At 43.1% G+C, this 27,117-nt stretch overlaps 1 protein-coding gene across 2 annotated transcripts in view; it reads right to left on the reverse strand.

Annotated features, from left to right (window-relative positions):
- Window positions 1-27,117, reverse strand: part of MAP3K7CL (MAP3K7 C-terminal like) — a 187,415-nt gene that overhangs the window by 34,460 nt on the left and 125,838 nt on the right. The window contains exon 3 of one of the 2 annotated variants that reach the window (XM_086934015.1): window positions 11,779-11,840. In XM_086934015.1, coding sequence (XP_086790141.1) covers window positions 11,779-11,840 — 62 coding nt within the window. The remainder of the gene's footprint in view (window positions 1-11,778; window positions 11,841-27,117) is intronic. The other variant, XM_086934016.1, reaches the window with a different exon arrangement.

Raw genomic sequence — 27,117 nt, forward strand, 5'->3', positions numbered from 1 at the left:
TTTACTTTACTCTCTTATACAATCCCTGATACATGTTCACAATGATCCATACAGCCACTCACACATTCACTGGCTCTTATGCACAGTTATTTATATATGTCAACTCTCACATGTACTGTGTTTTACATATGTACTTACTTTGACATGTAGCACTGAGATATCCATTCGCTCACTAATACACTCATGCACAGTCAACCGCCCATACAGCTGTTTCCACATGCACTTTTGAACCCATACATATAGTGAATCAACTACTCACACATCTATGTACAGAGTCACACACCTCCCAGCCACCCATACACACACACTCAGTTTCCCATACAAATACTTGGACAACCAATGAATAACCCATACAGTTACTCATATAGCTACTGATCAACATATGCAGCAGTTTGTAGAACAACAGATATAATGATGCACAAATTAAAACAGTTTAGTCACTAACCCATGCACTCAGTGAGACACATTTAATCACTCACTCATACAGTCAGTCATGCACCTACTAAATCCTTCATCCAGACACTTATACATCCACTCATTCTTCAATATGTAAGACATATTTTAACTTTATAGAAACATACAGTCACTGGATGTTGTCATCAGTGATGTCATCAGTGATGTCATTTGAGATGTCATCAGTGATGTCATCAGTGATGTCACTAACCATGTCATGAATGATGTAATATGTGACATCATCAGCAGTGGATTGCGGGTGCGCGATATATAGTTAGTGGAACTAACTATATATGAAATTTCAATGGTTTTGTGTGAGTAAAATAAGGTTTTGAAAAGGCTAATCCCTAACTATATATGGTCTATAACCAATGGTTTTTTCAGTGAATTTTCAAGGTTTTGTAAATGCAAATTCCTAACTATATATGGCCTATAACCTATGGTTTTTTCAGTGAATATATATATATATACATATATTTATATGGAGAGAGAGAGAGAGAGGATGTAGCCTTACGGCTAGAGTGGTCGACCTCGAAGCTGGGGAACCGGTTTCCAGTCTCGGCAGCGACGCTCACATCCTTTGATTCTGAGCAAATCACATAATCTCCCCATGCCTAACAAAACTGAATGTGTCAGTTTGTAACTAAACTATTGCTCATGTAAAGCGCTCTGATACCCGATTTTTCGGGTCTAGGTTGTGCTATATAAAACTCTTTTTAAAAAAAAAACAAATCTAATCCGTAAATCGCTGCAGCCCAAGCCTTCTTTTTAACGGGGAACTCGCTGCGGGAAAGCAATCCCCAATATCTCCAAACTTAGCGAGAATCTTACGATTTGGTCCCTGAATCTTTTCAGAAGTGTGTTTATTATATGTGTAACAATGCTGATATATATATACATATATATCTATCCAAAAAGAAGTTGCCCCCTTCAAGCACGCACTTGAAAAACAGGCAAATTCTGTCACTTTCCACAGCATTCTTTATTCCTTTTAGCCAGACATCGTGATGTTCAATAAAATCAATAGCCCTATGCGTTTCAGCACTTTAAGGTTGGGGAATTAATTCCCCAACCTAAAACGCGCCACAGGGCATGTTTGCACTCACATCACCTCCAGCCCCGCCCCCTACAGTCACCACTGTGCAAACGCGCCCTGCAGCGTGTTCTAAGTTGGGTGATTAAGTCCCATTGCATACTGGGGATCCCGGGGGCCAACTAGCCCACCAGGAACCTCCAGTATGCGCCAGGGGGCTGCGTTGCAGAGAGGTGTAAAAAGGGGCGTGGCCTCATTACACGTTTCTGCAACGCAGCCCCCTGGCATGTTTGCAGAGGGGGAACTAGTTCCCCTTGCATACTGGAGGTCCGTGGGGGCCAACTAGCCCACCAGGAACCTCCAGTATGCGCCAGGGGGCTGCCTTGCATAGAGGTGCAATGAGGCCACGCCCCTTTTTACACCTCTCTGCAAAGCAGCCCCCTGGCACGTTTGCAGAGGGGGAACTAATTTCCCTTGAATACTGGGGGTCCCTGGGGGCCAACTACCCCACCAGGAACCTCCAGTATGCGCCAGGGGGCTGCGTTGCAGAGAGGTGTAATGAGGCCACGCCCCTTTTTATACCTCTCTGCAACACAGCCCCCTGGCGTATTTGCAGAGGGGGAACTAATTCCCTTTGCATACTGGGGGTCCCTGGGGGCCAACTAGCCCACCAGGAACCTCCAGTATGCGCCAGGGGGCTGCGTTGCAGATAGGTGTAATGAGGCCACGCCCCATTTTACACCTCTCTGCAACGCATTGCAGAGAGGTGTAAAAAGGGGTGTGGCCTCATTACATTTCTCTGGTGGGCTAGTTGGCCCCCAGGGACCCCCAGTATGCAAGTGGAATTAGTTCCACCTCTACAAACGCGCCAGGGGGCGCGTTTGCAGAGAGGTGCAGGGAGGGGGCGTGGCCTCCCCCCGATCCCGTTTTCTTTTATAACTACTTTTAAGAAGGGGGGCTGTGTAGCCCCACTTCTTTTTCTTTTTTTTTGGCCCTGGGGACCCCATCCCCCAGGGCCTGCCCCCAATTCTTTTTTTTTTTTTTTACGGGAAGGGAGCTGCGTGGCCAATTCCGGCCCCTATGCCCCCTTAAGGCCCCGGGGATCCCATCCCCCGGGGCTGCCTTTTTAATTTCATTTTTTAGTTTAATTTTGGAGGGAGGCCACGTGGCCCCCCTCCTGGACAATTTATGGCCCCGGGGACCCCACATCCCCCGGGGTCTGCCTTCTCCGTTGGGGACCGTGGGGGGGTCCCCAAGCCCCCCACGGTCTCTGCCAGCTCCCCGCATCCTGCGGGAGACGGCACTGATTTTCTGCTTGGGGAGCAGCTAACATGCTGCTCCGTAAGCAGAAAAGCAATCCGCTTTGATTTTTGAAAGAGAGAGCAGGTTTTCTGCTCTCTCTTTCAAAAATCAAAGCAGTTTGCTATGGTAGGGCTGGAGCCGCAAGGCCCCCGCCCTACCATAGCAAACAGCAGTGTCCCGGGGGTAGGCACCCCGGGACACTGCAGGAGCCGGCCCTGGGGGGTGGCGGTCCCCAGGGCCATCGACCTGTTAAAAGCCCTGGGGGTTGGTGGTCCCCTGGGCTGGGGGGGTCCATCACGGACCCCCTATTTTACATATTAGAGCCCCGGGAAGGTGGCGGTCCCCGGGGCGTGTGGGGGGCTTGAGCCCCCCACACAGGTTTTTTATTTATTTATAAAAACGAAGCCCCAGGGGGTGGCGGTCCCCAGGGCTCGGGGGGCCTTAGAGGCCCCCCATCATACATATACAAGCCTCGGGGGTGGCGGTCCCCGGGGCTTCGGGAGGCCCGGGTGCCCCCCGCTATTATAATTACTTATGGTTGCGGTACCTGGGGCATTGTGGGGGGATTGAGGCCCCCACACTTTTTTTTATTATGCTCCCGGGATTTGGTCCCCCGGGGGCTAATTTGACAAAAAATCGGACGGTTTTTTTTTTCGCGGGGTACGCGTACCCCGTGATTTAAAAAAATAAATAAAAACACTTTGGGGCCTGGGGGGGTCTTGTGGGACACACTGAGCAGGCCTAGGGGGTCAGGGTGTTTCTTCCCGGCCCCCATTGCGTGTTTTGCACGTTTGTTTCACTGCTTTCTTGTGCCTCGGTTCTACCGAGGCACAAGATGGCTGCCAACAATTCCTGGTTTGGAGTGTTGACAGACAGTTGACAGCCAATGACCAAGCAGCTCGTGCTCGGGAAGGTACAGAGTACAGTACAGAGTACAGTACAGAGTATGCTACTTCATCTATAGATATATCTATGATTTTACTTTTGATTTTCTCAGGAACTACTGAACGGATTTACACCATTTAACAAAAAGGGCAATCTGCGAACCGAACTCTACCTTTTTGCCAAATTTGGTGTAATTCTGTTCAGCCGTTCGGACTGTAGCCCTGGCTAAAGGTCCCTATGGAAAATTGCATGGGGAAAACACGTTTTGGGACCCCCCTTTTTTCTCGGCCCCCGTTTCACGAATCACCCCGAAACTTTCAGGGAAGGAGCGGAGCAGGCCATTTTCTTGGAGAATTTCGCATGTATTCGTCGACCTGCCCCAAAGTAATTCCAAATAGAATGTTGCGGATTTCCTATGGAAACTAGGTACTAACTATAACTACCTACTGGCGACCGCCAGTAGGTAATATATATATATAGAAACCCACAATCCTGAAAAATGTCAGAAAATCTCCAAACAAACAGGTACCGACCACAGCATGTCTTTAGTCATGAAGTGCAGATTTATTGCTTTACAGCGTTCTCATTGTCCCGCAAGTGCCCAGCATGACGCGTTTCGACAGTGGAACACTGTCTTGCTCACATGACGTGCCAAGGGCCAATCAGCAATATATAGTGTCACAACATCCAATCGCCCGCCTATTTCAAATTCATAGACATAGAAAACATGTTCTAATCATTCCTCCACGAACATAGTGTAATCTTAAAATAGATATATGTTCCGGCAATTGTATATTCAACCGATATACAGTAAACATAAATTTTACGTGAGTAATAAGTTGCTAGTGCATACAAAATAAAATATGTAGTCTACTATTGATCCATCACCAGTTATTACTTTGATGGAAAAAAGAAAATTGCATAACTGTAAACTGTCTTTAACTTGAAGCCATGCGATGCTCATCTATTCATATTACTTCTACCTGTATACATAAAGTGCAAGTGCAAATATACTGATTAATTTTATTAAATATAGTGCTAACTGGCAACATCTCTATAAATTCCAAATGTTACATCACTAATCATCCATATTTGAACAAGGCTAAATCCTAACTCAATGTTATATCTCATGTGCACTTATTGCCGTTCATAACCATATTAAATACTAAGACCCATTACTTAATAATCATTGTATGTTTATCGCTAATACCATAAAAACCCAGGCTTCAGCCACATAAAAGACTGGTAAAACCAAAGGTTAAAACCCGGACATCCAGATAAAACCCCTAGTAAAACCTCGTCCCTCATCAGGCTAAAAACTCGGATAAATTATGGTGCGATAAAATAAATGTCAAACAGATATAAAATCTTAGATAAAATCGCAGAATATACATACATTATAATTCATAAATAATGGTGCAATTCTTCTCCAATGTTAAGACCATTTGGCATTTTGGTATCAAGTGTGATTATATAGTAAGATTCCAGCTGCCTGAGGTTTTTCTCCCTATTTCCACCCCTCAGTGACTTCGGCACTGTATCAATCACATAGTACTGCAATTCTTTAAGATCATTGTTATGTACATGTTTAAAGTGCCTAGCCACTGGGTAACTTGGCTCTGAATTTACAATAGCTCTCAGATGTTGTAATATGCGGTTGAAGACTTGCAGTTTTGTGCTTCCTATGTATCTTAGCTTACATGAACACTCTAATACATAGACTGCAAAGTCTGTACGGAATGTGAGAAGCTTCATGATTTTTATAGGTTCTGGGTCAAACGCAGTTGTCAATTTGTTAATGTTTGCTCCAAATTTGGATGCTCTGCACGAGCTACATTTGAAATAACCTACTCTGTTTGAGAGCCAGTTAGATGTGTTTAAAACCTCAGGACTTGTTTTTACCAGTGCGTCCCTCATAGAGGGAGCCCGTCTGAAAGGGATCATAGGATATTGAGGTACTGGGTTTTCTCTGAACCGATACTAACACAATAACCCAGCGGTGTCAGGGCAACACCCAAAGACCCCGGATTCCCCTGTCTTGGCAAACAGAGACACGGGATACTTCTCGATGACGTCAAAGACCAAAGTTTAATGGTTGCAACCAGGGACAGAGGTCTACGAAGTACACACGGGTAGTTCGAAAGAGACTGCACCACCTCAATGAACAAAACTCGGTCTTTTATGCCGAAAATTACGCTTCTGGCAACATCACAATTTACATTTGGTGCATACAAAACTAACCAATGAGCAAGTAACATTTCAAAAAGTAGCGAATCACGACAGTCAAAGTTAATCCCACTTTCCGTTGTCCAGCCCACCAAAACGATCGCACATATGCTAGTTTCCTGTTCGATCAGGCCGGACAAACCCATCATAAAACCTTCAACAAGATCGATGAACATGTCGTAAAGGAAAGGCAGAAACAGATGGAAAGGAGATAGAGGAGTGGGAATGGTGGGCCATAAAATCAGACCACGTCCTGTTCTTTGATCTTTATCAGTACAGCTGCTAACCAAGGAACTGGCTCAGCAGGATTCGCCCCAGGCAAGGAGTCAGTTCGGCCAGGTCAACCAGAAGTCAGCTAAGGCGTACGTGTCAAGGACTCGTTCGGCCACAATCGCAAGGCCTATGTTAGGGCAACCATACAAGATGGCTGCCACATACAAAATGGAACCCGAGGGTTCAAACTAAATCCTCAAATGCAGAGTGTTCTCCTATATCGATTCATACAAAAACACTCAGACACGTTAGACTCGTCATTTGCGGTCTGCTGACACCAAGATCGTCCATTTCCGACAATCTTTATAAATCGGGTTTCGGAGCTATCGAACCCAATTCGGAACCACGGAACCACAATATTCTGGTACCAATTGTGACATTGTCAGGTCAGTTTTAATAATTGGCCAGTTTCTGTATATGATCTTCCAAAGTTGTTTTTCCTGTTTGCTGAATGATGTAACTAACCTCACCATATCATCTTGTTTAGATTGACTTTTATTGGTCAAACTGGAAATATCTGTGCTGCTGGTACTGGCTATTCCACTTTCCTCATTTGTGTGATTTGCTTTGGTAATGGCCTTTTTTAGATCTCTCTCCTTATAACCACGATCCTTGAATCTCAGAAATGCCTCATTTTGGCAAATTTTAAGATCTTCCTCCGTGTTGCAGATTCGCCTTATTCTTAAAAATTCCCCAAAGGGATTGCTTTTAATCAAGTGGTTCGGGTGGGAGCTACTGGCATGTAGCACTGCATTACCTGCAGTGCTTTTTCTGCGCAATTTGGTATGGATAGCATTCTCACAAATATAAATCTCAACGTCAAGAAATTGCACTCTTTCTACACTTGCCTCCGCTATAAATCTTAGATTCAAATCATTTTTGTTGATCTCGTTAACAAAGTCATATGCGGATTCTATGGATCCCTCCCAACTGACACACAGATCGTCTATAAATTGCCACCATAGCCTGACATGTGCATCAAACAGCTTCCTGTGGGTGGTTTTGAGGACGCGCTCCTCCCACCAGCCAAGGTGGAGACACGCATAGCTGGGGGAAAAGCACGCCCCTATCGCCATCCCACGTAGCTGTTGATGCACTTCTTTATTGAACATAAAGTAGTTGTTATTCAGGCATAGGTTGATCATACTTAAAAGCATCTTGTTATGCTGATAATATTTGCAATCCCTTTTGGATAAAAAATATTCAATTGCCGCTACACCATCAGTGTTTTGTATGCTGGTATAGAGTGAATTGATATATATATATATATATATATATATATATATATATATATATATATATATATATATATATATATATATATATATATATATATATATATATATATATATATATATATATATATATATATATATATATATATATATATATATATATATATATATATATATATATATATATATATATATATATATATATATATATATATATATATATATATATATATATATATATATATATATATATATATATGCTCCAAGGTTGCCCAGCTGGCAAGGATGCACTCCAGAAGCAGCAAATCCCCAATTGATTGCGTAGATCACGGAATGCAGCCTGATGTGGTTCGACGTTACTCTTAATCATAGGCTTGTCTTACAGCGTCTTATACTTATACCTTATACTGAAATGTGCTGCCTCCTGATAGGCTGAAACTCGAATGAGCACCATCTGGCACTTCCAGAATTGTAGGATACGTATTTAGGTATAATTATTGCTGCACTACGTATCCCACAATGCTGTGAGGAACTGCTATATTGCGCTCATATGAGCAACAGCGTATCGAGGCGTGGATCTTAAATAAGGTGTGGCATGTTAAGCATTGTGTCATTGGAAACCAAGGCTATGATGAAGGAGGTATTCCAAAACATGTCAGGCTACGCCTGTGACCAGCTGATCCTGTTCGGGATTGCTTCTTTCAGAGTGCACTCTCACCAGCAGCAAATCCCCAATTGACTGCGTAGATCACGGAATGCAGCCTGACGCGTTTCGCCGTTATTCTTAATCATAGGCTTGTTTCCATGTGTCTCACAGCGTCTTTTGACACACCTTGGGGCAGATTTATGTTAACTGGCGCATCCCCAGGGATGCGCCAGTTAACATGCGCCACAGTGCGCCACAGCTCCGCCAGCCATGGTGCGCCGCATTTATAATGCTGCCCACCATGGTGCAAAAACAGCACAGATGCGTGACGCATCTGTGCCGGAAATGTGTCGCATTGCTGGAGTTGCGTCGCAAGCGCGACGCAGCTCCAGCAAGGCTCGAGGGTGCCCCATTTTAACAATGCTGCGTCAAGACCTACGCCTGCTTCAAGCAGGCGCAGGCTTTTGACTCAGCATTGGCTTAAAAGTGACTGAGTGAAATCTCATAGATTTCACTCAGCCACTTTTGCGAGGCGCACCTGCCCCGGAACGCCCACCCTGCGCCGGAACGCCCACAAGCGGCGCAGGGCTTTACAACGTGACGCATCTGCCTAGATGCGTCACGTTGTAAATCGTTCGTAGGGATGAGCCACGTTTACGCCGCCTTGCGTGACGCAACAGCGGCGTAAACGTGGCGCAAGGGCCTCATAAATCTGCCCCCTAATATTTAAATGTGCTGCCTCCTGATAGGCTAAAATTCGAATGAGCACCATCTGGCACTTTCCCATAGAATTGTGGGATACGTAGTGTGGCAAAATATCTTAACCCAAATAGGAGCTGTGTCCACAAAGTTACTAATACCCTTCAATGGGCCCCATGAGCAACGATGTACTGAATGACAACGCTGCTTCCCTCATGTGAAACTGGACATATTTCTCCAGTTCGCCGACCCGCTTTAGATATTAGCGGTGGTGCCTCCTCCGCGGCAGGGCCTGCTGCTTGAAAAATGAAATCTCCAAGGTTGCCCAGCTTGCAAGGATGCACTTCAGAAGCTGCAAATCCCCAATTGACTGCGTAGATCAGGGAATGAAGCCTGACGCTTGGAGCTTTTATACATACGCAGCAGGCCCTGCGGCTGAGAGTGCACCACGGCAAGAACTATCAGTGGGTCGTGGAGATGGAAATAGAGTCCTGCTCATTATGAGGAGAGTGGTGCTTTTATTTGAGACTCTGCTCGTCACCGGACCCATTGGAGGGCATGTATTAGGGCTTATTTGAGACACTGCACCTATTTAGGTATAATTATTGCCGCACTACGTATCCCACCATGCTGTGGGGAACTGCTATATTGCACTCATATGAGCAACAGCCTATCGAGGCAGCGGATCTCGAATAAAGGTGTGGCATGTAAAGCATTGTGTCATTTGAAACCTATGATTAAGGAGGTATTCTGAAACACGTCAGGCAACGCCTGTGACCAGCTGAGTCTATTGGGGATTGCTGCTTCCAGAGTGCACTCTTACCAGCTGGGCGACCTTGGAGCTTTTATACATACGCAGCAGGCCCTGCCGCTGAGAGTGCACCACCGCCAGAGCTGTCAGCGGGTCGTATATATTCCACTTCTGTTGCTGCTCAGTTCGCCATTCTACCTGCCTAATGGTGCCAGCGACTGCGGCGGCTGCCGGCCAAATATAACATGCAAATCTAATCCAAATCAGGAAATTAAGGATGCAGCACACCAGATGATAGCAAAAACATTTATTGTGCAAAAAACGACGAGTTTGACAAAAAGCCTTAGTCAAGTAGCGAAACATACATGCTCCACCTCTCAAAGAAATACGTTTGCATGTTCATGAAAACTGACAAAGTACTATTAATGTTAAGTCTTCCTTCTCTGTTTAAATTACAAATATGATCTTATCTGGCCTATTTCAGAGCATTATTTGCACATTCTTTTGACCATAAAATTTCATTGAATATTAGAAAATTATTAGTGTCTGTAGAACGTGACCTGTAATGAACATTAAGGAATCATTATTCAAAGCAATGTGTGTCTTATCATTGTCTGTAATTTTGAACGTTGTCAATAACAACATACAATTTAAAGACATCAGTTTGCATGATTACCACCTAAGTGTGATTTAGTGCAAAAAAAGAAAGATAATTACATTAAATTAAAAGATAATGAACTTAGCAACCGGAATGATATAGCACCCCGTAATCAACAAGGATGTTGTTGAAGTACAGTCAGCACAAAGTGCAAACATACGGACAATAATGACACGAGATACATTTATCCATGCTGTTCTAAGTTCATTTTCTGAAGGTGGAGCCTTGCTTCTTCTCATGATAATCAGTCTGTATGGATTCAGGGACCTATATATGTATGATCTCTGGTCCCCTGCCTCTGCTTGTTTTCTAATCTAGCCCAGTATCTGGCTATAAAGATGCCCTGCTCTATGTTTATTAAATGTTTACTATAAAAGTGCATTGCAGCAGCTTTACACCTATGAAGTAGAGGCCTGAGCTCATTTTCTAATTACAGGATCCATGGATCGCTAGCAATATAAGTTATTTGCGTGACACAGTTTCTCAACGCGGAGAGCGAAGCACATCCTTTTATAGGATTAGAGCGCAGGAAGCTGGGGAATAGCCAGAATGATGCTTTCATCTCCTTCATGATAGGCGGCTTTCAGAAGGAGAACTGGTGCTTTGTTCATCTCATCAACTCATCTTAGGAACAACTGACTTTGCCTCATAGAAATAGCTTCTCTGGGCATCTTCAGAAAATGAGTAGTTTGTTGAACAGTGCTTGAACCGTCTGGTGGCCTTCCCCTCACTGTCTGGTTACACTCTACTGTGGCAAAAATAACAACATTAACACCGCCAGCAAGATTTATAGAGGATAACTTGAGGTTAAATTTACTTCAACCAGATGGATAGCCTAGGACTTGTCATCAACGCTCTCCAATTAGATACAGCTTGACCTAGACATGAACTAATATTACTGTGCAGTTTTTAGGACTATTGCATTGCAAGTGTACCTAGCACTGTGCTTATGTCTGCTCAGACACAAAGTTGTCTTTCTGTTGTTCGACACTTTTGATTACAGAAACCACTTGCTTCTTGGAAATCAAGACATATCAAGGCGGTGTTTTGCGATTGCGAATTATGGATACATTCATCCTTTGTTAATTTAGTTTTGACCTGCTGAAATGTAATGAAGGATGCAATCTTTAGCTCACCTAAAAATTGTCAGGTGTGATAAATATCGCACAATGTATATCTGCATTCACAACTCAAACGGATGTTTGGGCAGGGATCGCACACCAAGGGATCACAACTTAATGGGCCACTTGTAATTAGGTCTTTAGTCTACTTGCATTAAATTAGATGGGTATGTTTGCACACAACGCCTTTAGCCTTTTTCAACACCAAAGTACCTTAGCTCACATCTTCACAGTTTTCTTTTTCCCCTTTTTCAAGTCCTCTTTCAAATGCACATCATATTGCAACCCTCAACCATGATTTTTTTTTCTGTGAAAGTGAGAGGTGTTAAATCACCCTGAAAGATTCAAATGAGGTCAGCATACATCATTTAGGATAAAACCCAGGAGAATATATTATAACAAGTTTTGAAATAAATATGAAAAATCTAAGAGCATGTTAAAATTGTATCAGGATGGTAACAAGGAAAGTTAGAATAAAAGATGCTTCTCTATTTACCTGAAGTTGCTTGTCTAGATCTGGAAAAGATAAAGGAAATGTGCTCTTTGGAGGAGTATCTTCTGAAATATAAAACAAAAAGTCGGTTAAATTGGCTTCCTATGAAATTTGAGGAAACATGCATCAGCATTCTAGATCTGTATGTGAATATGGTATAAAATCTGGTTTAACTGTCTAATACCTCTTCAAGCCATGTACATTTCTTTAATTTCTTCTAAACAACAGGGGTATCCCCTTCTTTTCCAGACTGCAAAAATTGAACTTTTCATTTTGCTCAAAAATCTGCAAAAATCAAAGTGGTGCAAAAATGGAATTTGCAAAGTCAGACTATTGTACTTACTAGTCACTCGAATTGCACCTTCAACATCCACTCGGTGCAAGTATAGGGGCATATTTACAATGGCCCTGTGACACTTTTACTCCGCCGGAGCGTCACTTTTGAGACACTCCAGAGACACAGTGTGCCAGCCCATATTTACAAGGTCACACAAAGCCTCTGCATGGAAGAGGCGTTCCATGAGTGTTTCTGTGGGTGTTCCCATGCAACACCCATGTTGTTTTACACTGCCCTAAATTTACTGCATAGTTTAAATCTGGGGCAGCACCAAAACTAACCCCTTCCCAAAGCAGGCATAAGGAGGAGAAATGTTTACATTTCTCCTTGTTTTTAGGTCTCCCTCAGTCAGCGCGCATGCGCTGCTCGGAGAGACATTTAGTAGCAGCTTTGGTAAGTGCTCCCAAAACGGCCACCAGCTTGCTAGAACGTGAAGAAGAGCGCGTGTGACGTGCACAGCTGGCGCAGCTTCTTTGATCAAGCGCGCATGAATGCTTTCCCCTACCCCCTTCCTGTGCGGCGTGCAGCAGAACACTTTCGCTTTCACGCATCACTTTTAGAGCTGCGCCAATCTGCCCCCCCTCTTTTCCTCGCGCCCGACACAGCAGAAGCCCTGTCCCACCAGAGCTGGACCTCTAGTGACAGCGTGTGATAGTGCAGCCCTGTACCCATTGCCTTAGAGCATTGCTGTGCTGCAGTCCTGTTCCACCAGAGTTGAAGTGTCTCTCTTCAGGGACTTTCAGTAACAGCGTGCTGTAATGAAGCCCTGTCCCACAAGCGCTGGACCTCTAGTGACAGCGTGTGATAGTGCAGCCCTGTTCCACCAGAGCTGGACCTCTAGTGACAGCGTGTGATAGTGCAGCCCTGTTCCACCAGAGCTGGACCTCTAGTGACAGCGTGTGATAGTGCAGCCCTGTTCCACAAGAGCTGGACCTTTAGTGACAGCGTGTGATAGTGCAGCCTTGTACCCATTGCCTTCGAGTATCGCTGTGCTGCAGTCCTGTTCCACCAGAGTTGAAGTGTCTCTCTTCAGGGACTTTCAGTAACAGCGTGCTGTAATGAAGCCCTGTCCCACAAGCGCTGGACCTCTAGTGACAGCGTGTGATAGTGCAGCCCTGTTCCACCAGAGCTGGACCTCTAGTGACAGCGTGTGATAGTGCAGCCCTGTTCCACCAGAGCTGGACCTCTAGTGACAGCGTGTGATAGTGCAGCCCTGTTCCACAAGAGCTGGACCTTTAGTGACAGCGTGTGATAGTGCAGCCTTGTACCCATTGCCTTCGAGTATCGCTGTGCTGCAGTCCTGTTCCACCAGAGTTGAAGTGTCTCTCTTCAGGGACTTTCAGTAACAGCGTGCTGTAATGAAGCCCTGTCCCACCAGAGCTCTAGTGACAGCGTACAGTAGTGCAGCCCTGTCGCACCAGAGCTGGACCTCTAGTGACAGCATGTGATAGTGCAACCCTGTACCCATTGCCTTAGGGCATCGCTCTACAGGGACCTCTAGTCACGGCGTGCGTTAGTGCAGCCATGTACTCCTTGCCGTGGAGTCTTACTCTCCAAGGACCTCTAGTGACAATGTGCGGTAGTGCATTTGTGTACCCCTTGCATTAGAGCATAGCACTCCAGGGTCTTCTAGTAACAGAGTGCGGTAGGTAGTGCACCGCTGTCCCACAAGAGCTGGACCTCTAGTGACAGCGTGCGGTTGTGCAGCCCTGACGCACCAGAGTGGGACCTCTAGTGACAGCGTGTGATAGTGCAGCCCTGTCCCACCAGAGCTGGACCTCTAGTGACAGCGTGTGATAGTGCAGCCCTGCCCCACCAGAGCTGGACCTCTAGTGACAGCGTGTGATAGTGCAGCCCTGTACCCATTGCCTTAGCGCATCGCTCTACAGGGACCTTTAGTAACAGTGTGCAGTAGTGCAGCCCTGTTCCACCAGAGTTGGAGTGTGTCTCTTCAGGGACCTCTAGTGACAGCGTGCGGTGGTTCAGCTCCCTTGGAGTTTTGCTCTCCCCGGACCTCTAGTGACAGCGTGTGATAGTGCAGTCCTGTCCCACCAGAGCTGGACCTGTAGTGACAGCGTGCGATAGTGCACCTTGTACCCCTTGTCTTGTAGCCTCGCTCTACAGGGACCTCTAGTAACGGCCTGCGGTGCTTCATTCGATGCTGGTGCCAGACTTTTGATACCTTTAGCATCTATCTGGGTCTGTTACTGCAGCCGATGCTAATGTTAAAGACATCCTGAGGAAACGTTTTAACAACCTACTCAGAAAACTAAGTATCATGTTTGAATAAAAATTTGTACACGTATATTCCATGTAATGCAAAATAGTAAAATGAAGCACATCACACTGCTCTCGTTGTGTTTACATAGCATTCTATGCTGTTCAAAAGTAAGGTAAAGCACATCTACGCCCCAGCAACTTCTGACCTCACTGTCTCTTCCCTCTCACACATACGTCTGGTTGTCTCTGGCCAAGGGTATTTCCAATCTCAAACCCCTCACCTAAGTCCCTTATACTGCGTCTGGGCCCTTAACAGATCACAGGTTTGCCACGTGCAGTCAGGCCCAAGCCCTTGCATACCCTCGGGTCTATGGATCCCCTGTCATGACTTAAACTCCTGGGCATCCTTAGGGATTCTCAGTCACTTCTATCCAACATAGATCTGCAGACTAACACTCTTTCACCTTAACCCACTTCCTTTCACATATTTTGGTAGGTACACCTGTTAAACAAATTTATTTCTCTCTCTCTCACTGTAGTGCTTCTCCTGAAACCTTGTTTCTTTCCTCTCACTGTAGTATTTTCTATCCTATTCTGGTTAATCCCTGTCTCATTATAGTCTTTCTAATAACTGTTTTCTCACCGTAAGATCGTTCCCTCACATGACAGTCCTAAACTTACAGTGTGGTCTTTCCCTGTCACATTGGTCTTTCTAACACTGAATTGGAATTGAATTGGAATTCTAACACGCAATTGTAATCACTGGTGTTCGATAACATGATGGAAGGGTTAAATGGAGGATGCCAAACTAGAAAGAAACAACATTATCCGCATGTGAAGATAGTGCTACATTAGGCATGTTTGATAGGCTCTAGAATTCGACCGCTTGTTTCTATACAACTGCTATACCACTGACCCAGCCAGGTCATCTGATCAGCTCAGAGGTTTGTAGCGAAAAGTAATGGCTGGTTCATATGTAGACAAATATTGTTAGCTTTAGAAAACACATTGCCGGACATAGGAAAGCAGTATGTGTCCCTTGATGGTAAAAGCACTGGTACAAACAAGCCCTGTTCCTTTGCTCCGCTCTTTCTTTCCTTCTTTCTTTCTTTCTTTCTTTCTTCCTTTCTTTCTTTCTTTCTTTCTTTCTTTCTTTCTTTCTTTCTTTCTTTCTTTCTTTCTTTCTTTCTTTCTTTCTTTCTCTCTTTCTTTATTTCTCTCTTTCTCTTGCACCTGAAGCATCACTGTGCTTCCTGTAATTATCCGGAAGAGCTGGACAAAGTGGCAGCGCGCTAGAAGCAGGTCCCTACCCCCTGAAAAGTGGCGGCATCCCACCAAAGTAATTGCCCGAAGGAACAGGCAGTCCGGCCCTGCTTAGCACTTCAGTGGTTAATTGGTAATTTGCGAGTGTTCATTGTTGTGTTGTCAGTTCAGAAATCAGCAGGCCAAGGGGATAAGTTTCAGCCTCATTTGCTGTCAATTTTTGTCCCTGCTGATTGTTTCCTCTCGCCCTAAATTTCATGACCCTTTGGGTTAAGATTCTTGTCTGGTTATTGATGTTTCCTCTAGGGGGCGTGGTCTCGCGCCATGAGAAGATGGCAGCTTCCTTCTAAGCTCTGCTCGGGCGCGGAGCTTTTATCCCAGTTTGCAGCCTGTCTTTCAATATTTCATGCCTCGTGTTGATGAATTAGGCGGGTGAAGGGTCGGAGCAGCGATTGAGGCTGTTTTGACCTCTCCACTCGCATTCCTGCATCAGCGGCGGTGATTATCTCCTCACGGAATTTGAGCGGCGGCCGCCATTTCCTGTCAACTGCTCGCTCTTCACTTCTTCAAGGTAACCGGCGTTGTCTGCATATTAACGCACAGCAACATTGTCTTTTTCCTCATGTTGTCTCTTCTGCACAGAGAGTGCTGGATTAATGACTTTGTTTTCACTACTGCAATATATTGCTAATTTTGCCTACTTTGATCCAGCATATTGTTTCCCTGCTACATTTTTCCTCAGGACAGACTGTAGCTCACATCTTCCTCAATGTTTTCACAATATTAGCATGGTGCTCTTTTCTTCATAATGCCTGCTACTCTGAATTCCATATATTGTGAGTATTTTTAAATTCTTTTTTCTTGTCACATTCTTGTCACGCCTTCTAGCCTCTACCATTTTGATGACCTGTCATGTAATCTACTTAATACTGCCCCGTTTTGATTGCTGGTTGTCTACTTATTGGAGTGCTGACAGAGGGTGACGCGCTTTTTTTTATTTTTTGATATTTATTTTTCCTCTGGAACCTCACTAATATTGATAGGCTTTTTTCAAGCCTATGGGCAGGCTGAAATCTTCATTTAAAATTTCTTCTCGATACTCGCACCTTTTCAAATGGCAAATGAAGCTCCATTGTCAGTCAGAGCATCCTCTACAGGCACCAAGCCCAAGAGAGCCAAAAATGATACTCCCTCACCCATTTTATCTTCACATAACCCAGGTCTTGACACCATTCTTGATGAGGTGAGGGATCTCAAGTCCTTTATGTCCACGACTAATGAGAAACGTCAACAAATTGAAGATAGATGGATTAATATGGAAGCTAAAGTGTTGGATATGGAACAACGCATTAGTGACCTACATGATGTTTCTACTAAAATTCCAATTTTGGAACAAGAAATTCAACGTCTCAAACTCCATACAGAGGACCTTGAAAACCGCAATAGATGCAACAACCTACATCTTTATGGTCTGCCGGAAAATATTGAAGGTCCAGATATGTTTTCATTCCTAAAGAAATTCCTTTTAGAACTTTTGGACCTTCCTCCAGACTGTTCATTAAATATTCAACGAGCACATAGACTTGGACGTCTTCAACCTCATGCATCCAAGCCCAGAGGAATCATTATGTTGTTCCTGGATTTTACAGACTTAAAGCGTGTTCTCTCTGCAGCCAAAGCAAAACGTCATCTTAAATGGTTTGGATATAACATCTTCTTATCACAAGACCTCTCCAACGCCACTACTGCTAGACGGAAATAATTTTTATCTCTTAGACCTCAGATGCGACAATTGAATATTCGTTATGGTATTCTTCATCCTTGTCTGTGTAAAATTACCCATAATGGTTCCTCCCGTTCATTTGTTGAACCTACTGAATTGTGGTCTTATCTCTTGAATATTTCCTCGAATTTTGCTACTGGTTCCTCATCCTAGCTTTAAATGTCTTCTTCTGTTATGCTTCTCACTCATCATGGACGTCGTCGCTAAAGTTTTCATATTTGTTTCACTTTTTCACTATTTTTGCTGTTTAATATTCTATTCTTATTTTCTTCTCTTCTGTCGTTTCATCTTCTATCTGTGCAGTTGCGCTTCATGCTTCCATTCTTGCTTGTTCTTCTTAGATCTGGATCTTTTTCCTTGATCTACCTTCTCTTTCTTCTAGTTATTCATTCTTTTTTCTCTCTCTATTATTCTTTTTTTTGTTTACTACTCCTGTTTGATAATATTCCTTTGGTTGCATGTGTCCAGAATTGTTGTTTATTATGTGCTAATGTATTTTTTACTTTCCTCTCATACATGGTGTTTATCTCCTTTCAGCTGTTCCCTTGAAGTGTGTCATCTCCTTCCGTGTAATACTCTCCCAACCCTCCAATACATGTAATTTTGTCACGTGGAAAGTTTGTGGTCTTGGACACTCCATCAAGTGACAAAAGGTACTCTCTCATCTATCAAAACTGAATGCTCAGGTTTCTTTTATTCAAGAAACGCACTGTAATGGAAGCGGAATCGCTTAAGTTGAAACAGCAATGGGTGGGTCAGGTTGTGTTTTCTCCTTCATCCGGAAATAAAGGGGGTTGTGGCGATATTATTTCATAAATCAATGTTCACATTGTATCTACACAAAATTATGCTGATGGACGATGGGTAATGGCTAAAGTTATCATACAAAATAAAGAGTTAGTTTTCTTGAATATTTATGGCCCAGTCAGGCCTGACCCTGACTTTTGGAACTCTATCAAAATTTTACTTTCTACCGTTGATTCTCCAAACATTATTATTGCTGGTGACTTTAATCAATGGATTGACCCTTTCTCTGACAGATTATCAAAGTGTGAATTTAATCCAGATAACTTCCACAAAGCCTTTCAATCAGCTATTACCTCTTGTTCATCGTATGATACTTGGAAAACTTGTAACCCTGATTCTCTTGAATTTACTTTTTTTTCAAATGTCCATCAAACTCTTTACAGGATTGAATATATTTTGGTTGGCAAATCCCTTCTCCCATCACTTTTGTCTTCGGAGATTGGTTCTATTTTTATCTCTGACCATGCACCTCTTATCTCCGTTTTAGACCTCTCCTTAAGTTCCCCTAAATTGAGTTGATGGAAGTTTAATAAATATTTATTGTCTGATACCCCTTTCGTTTCCGAGGCTACGAAGTTCATTAATGAATTTTTCACACTTAATAGTCCATCTGATACCTCTACTTCCAATAATTGTGATGCCTTTAAGGCCTCTTTTCATGCCTTCACCATTTCATATGTTGCAAAGAAAAAGAAAACTAATCGAAATAAATATACAGCGCAACTTCAACATCTAAAACTATTGGAACACACATTTTTTACATCTAAATCCCCTTCTGCCCTTCATGAATTGATTAAGGCCAAATCTGAACTTAATAAATTGGCAACTGTTGATGCTTGCAATGTCCTTATTAAAATTAAATCTAAATACCATGGAGGACAAAATAAAGCTGGTAAGATGTTGGCTAATTACTTAAAAATGTAATCTGAACGCAAAAATATTGGTCCTATTTTAAATGAATCCACCAATGTCCTTGCTTCAGCGGATGATGACATTGCTAATGTGTTTCACGATAATTACCAGTCCCTATATTCTAATGATACGTCTCCTTCTGCTCAAAATTTAGATACTTTCTTTTCTGGTCTTCCCACTCCTCATATCTTACCTGATGAATTTGATCTACTGGAGAGAGATGTTACATTACAGGAGATAACTGATGCTATTAAGTCCCTGAAAAAGTCAAAAGCTCCTGGACCTGATGGCCTCTCTGTTGAATTTTATTCTACCTTTTCCACTATCTTTACTCCCAAACTCTTAGCTCTTTTCAATTCCTTTATTGCAGATTCCAAAGCCTCTGGCTCCTTTGTATAAGCCTTGATTGTTCTTATACCCAAGCCTGATAAGGATCACTCCCTCTGTAAAAATTACTGCCCCATATCATTAATCAACTATGATTGCAAGATATTTGCCAAAATTCCTGCCACTCGTCTTGAAAACATTATCCCATTATTGGTTAAAACAGATCAATCAGGTTTTATTAAAGGTCGATTGGCTGCTGACAATGCTCAAATGTTTGCTAATGTTATTTCCCTTTGTAAAAAAATTAAATCCCCTCTGGCTGCACTGTCCCTAGATGCCGAAAAGGCTTTTGACCGGATTAATTGGCAATTTATGTTTCGAACGCTTCAATGGTTCGGATTTGGCCCAACTTTCATTTCCTATATTAAATTATTATATTGTCATCCCTGTGCCAGGATCTTTGTAAATAATCGTTTCTCCAAATTTTTCTCCCTATCTAGAGGTACACGTCAGGGTTGTCCTCTCTATCCCTTATTATTTGTTCTGATCTCCAAACACAGTATCAATTACCCGACATATTCCTTCATGAACATACATTAATTTCAACAGCCTTACTGTCTCATTTAGCTACTTTTGATTTTCCTAATGTTTCGACTTCTCTTACTCCATCTACACCGTTGTATAATTTTTCTCATGATAATAAGCCTAAAGCAGCCGATATCTATAAACTACTATCATTACATGTCACTGAAAGACCTAAATCCCCTACTGATTTATCTGTTACATTATCTCTTTCTGATTGGGATAAATTATGGTCTAAGTTGTTCAAAACTTCAGCTGCTGCACGTATAACTCAGTCTCTTTACTTTCTTTATAATAGAGCAGTGATTACTCCTGTTTGTATATGCAAGTTCTCCCCTTCCTCATCTCCCCCATGCTGGTCCTGTTCTGAATTTAATGGAACTTTAATGCATCAAATTTACAAATGTTCTAAGGTTTTGACATTTTTTAGTTCTATTTGGTCTATATGTATGAAAGTTTTTAACTCTGATATACCGTTATAATTGAAAACTTTCTTTTTTGGTTCTTATTCACCTGATTTAGATGTTGGTAATCCTATATCTTTACTCTTTGACCTATTTATTGCATTAGCTTTTAAAGTTATTCTGTTACACTGGAAAGATAATTCTAAACTATCTTCTGTTATTTGGTGGAACTTTATATGTGATGAACATAGAATTGCTACTGTCTCTTCTTCCAATTTATCTCAGAAAATTAAATCTTCTTTGGCTGCCTTTTACTTCCTATCTCTCTTCACATGCACCTATATCTCTCTAGTTGTCTTCTCTTCTAATTTTCACTTCCTTTCTTTTCCTTTCGGTTCTCTTTCTCTTTCCTTCTTTTCCTTTCCGTTTCTTTTTCTAACAGCGCTTTCGTTTCTTATATTGATATATTACATGCTTTTATATCATTTGCAATATGTTTATTATTCATATGTTGTCTCCGCTTATTTTTCTTGTTCTTCTTGTCATTCTTAAAACGTAATAACATTTCTTAAACAAAAAAAAATTGATGTTGCCTCTAAGGAAAACAAAAAGATGCAAACAGTGTAAAACGTATTGCTTTCTGAAGTTCCTAGTGAGAAATAAAGCACCACCCCTTACTCTTATTCAACAACACATGAATAAGCAGAAAAAAACAAAAAATGAAATCTGGGGGGGCGGGCTAGTAAAGAGCAAACTTGCTAACAGAAAATTGGTTTACTAGTCTGATATTTACCAGTCACTGTATGGATGTAATTTACCTACTAAGTAAATGTGCACCTATGAATAACCAGCATTGGCATAGCCAATAGGTCTCGCCTTTGGGACCTTATAAGTGTTTAGCCATGCAACAGTTGATGTTGTTGCACCAAGGATATTGTGCTGCATAACAAAAAACGTATAAGGTCCCAAAAGCGAGACTGTTGGCTATGCCAATGCTTATTTCTTCTGTTCGTGTGTTCTGCATTCTGCCGCTCCCGTAGAATGAGGAAAACGTCACCTTTGATTTATTTTGTGCAGGAAGATGGCTCCTCTACACCTGGTAAGGCTCTGGTTCCTCTCACGATAGGGGTGGGGATTGAGGATACGTAGCTCCTCGTGTGAATCCTTCATCACAGGCCGGCAATTCAGGGTCCACAGAGGCCTCACTCTTCTCGGCGATGATTGTGAGCAGGTCACAGGACTTGATGGTCCCAGTGATCCCCCTCTGGCATACAGGGCCACCGTATTCTCACAGTGTAGGGCTCCAACTCGATCAGTGCAGTAAAGTCCTTGGCTCCTCCTGGCACCCAGGCGATCGTCCCTACTGCATTGCAGTCTTATCACCGCAGCCTCTTCTGACACACTTTGACCACTGATCATGTCACAGGAAGTACACCACACAGTCTGTGACCTTGAGGGCAGACCTTTGTACGTTTTTGTAAGGAATCTATATTTGGGTGCAGCATGTAGATCACCGCTGCATTTACAGTTACTTTTAAAATATAACTTGTTGAATTATGTAAATCGCAGGGGTTGGAAAGCAGTCCTCAATGTAGCAAGCATCACCACAGAAGAAGAAATTGGGACTTTCGAATTGTATGTTATGTTATGTTATGCTATGTTATGTTGTCTTGTGTTTTGATGGGGAAACATTCTTTACAGCGCAACTTTTACCACGCAGTGCTATTACAACGCAGGTTTAACAACGAAAACCATTACAACGCATTGCGCTGGGGGGCGCTCTAGGATAGGGAATAGATTTAATTTACTATCCAACACCTTCCCTAGTGTCCACGGGGACTGGAGTTGGAATAGTAAATGAAACTATTCACTATCCAGCACCCCAAAGCGCTATGCGTTGTAATGGTATGCGTAGTAAAACCTGCGTTGTAACAGCATGCGTGGTAAAAGCATGCGTTGTAACGTCATACATCCGTTTTGATGTGTTGTGGCGTGGTATGTTATGACGATTTGTAGAGCACACTATCACCCATGAGGTATCCTGGTACTGAGCATGTGTAAGACTAGCCAAACCTAGGGTCTAGTTGGACTACCCAAAGAGTAGGTCTTCAGCTTCTTGCAGAATTAAAGAAGAGTAGTGGAATGTCATTCCACACTTTAGGAGTGTGTACCCTCTCCAGCTGTAATTCTACTTCTCCACTTTAAAATACGTCTCTTTCAATGTAACTTTTACATGGTTTGCTTTGTATCTATCAGATTTACAAGTTCGAAAATATAAAGTAATGAATACATATATGTGATGGTTATAAAACGCTTTTAATTTTATATTTCTTTTATTTGTGGGTTTTTACAGCGCACAAACTAATCCCAGTGCACTTTACCACGGTGAAAAAGTCAAAGAAAACTGCGTGTTATATCATTATAAATGATCATTTGACAGTTATGTATAAATTGTACCTAAAACAGTAGAGAACAAAAATCGTCAGTAAGCAGACACAGTAACCAAAAAATTGTAAATACAAGGGTAACATATATTAATTGACCAGAATCACTAGGGTAGGCAAAGATCGAGAATCCTAATGTCAATGTCTGGGTCGAATGAAGGCATATAGGTATTGATTCAGAAAGTGTTCAAGCTCCTGTGTGTGCCTGATTTTGTATTACCACCCTGTGCAAATTGAGAAACCTGGATAATTATAAAATGGCCAGTTAGTACATTGTTCCCCAATCCAATGAGTAGAGCAAAATGGGTCGCAAATTGCACATGTGGTAGATACGAACCCTCCGCATTTGACAGTGGCGTAACGCAAAATGATGGTGCCCCCACTGCAGAAAATGAAAAGAGTCCACTGCGTCTCCCATATATCACAGATATTCATTGGCCTTGGGCTTACTGGAGACCCCTTAAAGAGTTGTGGACACCCTGAAACGTTGCCCCCTCCCTACCATAGCAGTTTCAGGAGCCTGTGTTATGCCCCTGGCAATTGGTATTTCCTGGGGGGTGAGGAGGTGGGGGGGTTGGGTGTGGGGGTGACCTTGCACCGTGAAAGTAAAACAGTTTGTAGTCCTCCTGGAATCAGTACCATACAAACGTTTTCATGTGGAAGAGAACCGGAGGTGACACTGTATGATTAGATAGCTACTACATGTGGTTTCTCTCTGTCTTTAAATATAAGATTGGCAATCATGTTTTATATTCCATGGTGTATATGATTAGAAACTTGGGACTAGATCTACTAAGCATTTTAATGATCATAAATGCTCTGGTTCGGCGCTTGTGTCCGTTACTATGCTTCCTCCTATGTACTAATTCCATTGTAGGAATCCGAATAGTTTTTCCGCCTCCTAAAAAAGGATTCTGACTGGATAGCGATTCAGGTTGTGGAAGGAGTGCCATGTCCAAACACTGAATCAGTATCTAACATTTCAATGTTTTGTGACCGAAATCCTGTGGCAAAGCATTGCAAATTTACTGATACCTCAAGGAAAGGGGCAAAAGAAAAAAGGTCCCCTTGGGACCCCTTGCTCTTTGTGAATGTAAAAAACGCAATTTGTTGAAGAATGGGCAGTGATCAATGGAAGCAATTAGTGTGTTCTCACTCTCTATTTGACTCTAACCCTCTCCCCCTCCCTGCACGACCACCAACACCCGCCTCCCTTCTCATCCACACCCCCCCCCCGCCCTTCTCGTCCGTTGTCTAACCTATCCTGCTCCATCCTCTTCATTGCAGGATGGAGTCCATTCCACTCTCTCCCAACTGGTTCGAACATTATATATTTTTCCCCTCTTCTTGCTTTGCTCACTTTTTATGGTCCTACCACTATTTACTTCTGTTCCACTATGTACTGCACTCTATTTTGGGGGGAAAGATAAGAAATAAATGGGCCTATTTATGAGGGCCTTGCATCATGCTTGCACCACGCAACGTGGTATATGCACAACACAAAGCCCCAAGTCATATTTACCAAGCCACACAAAGGTACAAGGGTGCTTGCCTTAGCCCTAGGCTGTCAGAATGGTGCCAATGCAGAGGGAAAAGATAGGATGCACTGTATTGAATAAATGTGGTGCATTCCTGCTTCTTACCTGTGACGTAGATCAGTTCAGCAAGGCGACTTGCTGCTCTGGTCTGCACCACTAATCTGGCAAATATGCCACAGAGTGTCAATAGGTCCATCAACAACACAATTCCAGTCTCATTTAATGAAAGCATAGGCTGTGATGAACAAACAGCCCTTAAAACCTATTAATCTTATAAGTAATCTGACTTGAACCCCACTAGGTGAACACTCATTTTAAAAAATATGTTCAGTTCTAAGATGAAAACCTATGGGCCTCATACGAGTTTGGTTCATCACCACCCCACTCCCGCCACCGACTGCGAACGCTGCCTGCCTGCCAGACTACAATGTGTGGCGGGCCCAAGGTGGTGCAGTAAAAAAGGCACAATGAACCTTTAATACTGACCTGCCGTGGGACTGCCACACCTCATTCCAGCACGGCATGGACTTTAAGGCCCATTCCAGGCTGTTACTGGGGAGTGCTTGTCCACAGGGGTGCACTGCATGTGGCTGCCTCCATGCACCTACCTGCAGGGGGGCCCTGTATGGCCCCCTTTGTTTTGCCACTGCCAGCTTTTATATGGCGGTGCTGACCGTCATGTAAGGATGGCGGTCCAGAAACTGAAAATATGCATGGTGGTGCCGCAACAGCACCGCAGCATATTGTGAGCCGGCAGGACTGCTGCGCCACCCCCAGGGAACGCGGTTCCCTGCCGGTTGCCGCAGTCAAAGTTTGGTCCGATGCCAAACTTATAATACGGCTGTCGGACCGCCACCCCAGTACCCGCAGGAGTCTGGCAGTCCATGGACCACCAAACTTGCAATAAGGCCCTAAACCTTCTGTAACTATTTGCAATAATCAAAACAGTAACGTATTTGTTTTTTGATTGTTGTTGCGGTCGCATACGATATTGAGTGAAACACAAGCACATGATGCATATTTGTTGGAAATCAAAACAGTGCACATAGCGTTTAAAGTAATAAATACATGAACGGGTGGAATGATATTCTGTGACTTCAGTTATGTGGTAATTTGAGTGCAATCCCAGTACTTTATACATGCTTAACTAAGAGTACCAGGTAACCTTTTTTAACTTTGTTTAAGTGCTGACGTTTTACGTTGGAGAGAACTGAACATATAATATTAATAAAGTCATTGGGGGCATTAGCAGAGCCTAAGAAAACTGATTGGTTTTTCCAATGCTTGTTAGAGTTTGTTTCAATCTGGGCCAGCCATGTTGCCCAAGAAGGTGGCTCAGCTAGTATAGCTTGTACAAGTAAAACATTTTTTTATATCCCAACAGTGGTCCTGAATAGCTAAAGATCTGTAATCCCTCATATGTCCCTTTTTCTAAACCGTGTATAAGGAAGCAAGGAGTATAGGGGAGGCATCAGGTAAACATGAGGTTATCTGTTTCTTTAAATATAACCTTGATTTATGACCGCCATCCCCGAGGGACAGTTTGAATTCTCCTGGCAGTACATGATGTTAGTGCAGGAAGTGCTTCATGGCAGTGAGTCGGTAATGGATTTAGTTTTCCCTGCTTCACACATTCGCAAGCCTTTTGGAATGTAAATAGGTGGACAGAGGCAGAGGCGCGGGCTCACTCTACAGTCTAACTTGATGACCTCATGCAAGCTGGAAGAGCTACAGTCAATACCAGAGCTAATCTTTTGCTTCACTTACTGTAGCGAATAGTGGGGCATATTTTCAAGGGGGTTTATCTCCGCTTTTTTGGCTTTAAAAGCCAAGAACGCGGAGATACAATTATCTCCCTATTACCTAGCTGTCGCTAACACCAGTTAGCGACAGCTAGTAGGAGATAGCGACCATCTTGGGCCCCACTTTACATGTCAGTGATATTTATCACTAATGACATGCAAAGTGGGCGTGCCAAGATGTTAGCGACTGGAAACAGTCGCTAACATCGCTATCTCCTATTACCAACTTTTGGAGATATTCCCGCTAAGCGCGAATATCTCCAAAAGCTAACACCTGCCCTGAGCAGTTCTTAACCATGTTATCCAATGGGAGGTGGATAACATGGCTAAGAGCATTAACTCGGTAATGCATGAATATCGCGGACTTTTCAGCGATATTCATGCATTGCGGACGATTTTTATCGCATTTGCGATAAACCTTGGTAATACCAAGGTTTATTTGCGATAAAAATCACCGCAGCTCAGCAGTACATTTTTGTCTCTAACCAAGCAATAGCGATAATTATCGCTATTGCTTGGTAATATGCCCCAGTGATCTTTGTGGGGGTAAAATGTGCTTTCAAAACTCCTGCATTTATTTTACATGGATCTTGACAGTTAGCTTCGCTCTAAAGCCTTCATTTTGAGTGGTGGAATTTTACTCAGAGCTATAACTATAGGTGGAACTCTGCCACCTACAATTCAGAAGTATCGGGTCCACAAATCCAGACCTGTTAATTACACACCCAAAATGACTATTCCACGCCAGACCCTATTACATGCTGCATGCCTAGGCGCTGCGAGCAGGAGCACGGCCCAAATCATGCTGGGCACCTGCAGCTGCAAGGGAGGGGTGGGGGCTATGCTCCAGCCTGCACTGATTAACCTTAGTCCCACTGGCCTTCCCACTGACAAGGTTGCCCTGCTCTGAACAGGTTGAAAAT

Source organism: Lissotriton vulgaris, chromosome 8 (genome assembly GCF_964263255.1).
Source record: "Lissotriton vulgaris chromosome 8, aLisVul1.2, whole genome shotgun sequence".
Classification (NCBI taxonomy): Eukaryota; Metazoa; Chordata; class Amphibia; order Caudata; family Salamandridae; genus Lissotriton; species Lissotriton vulgaris.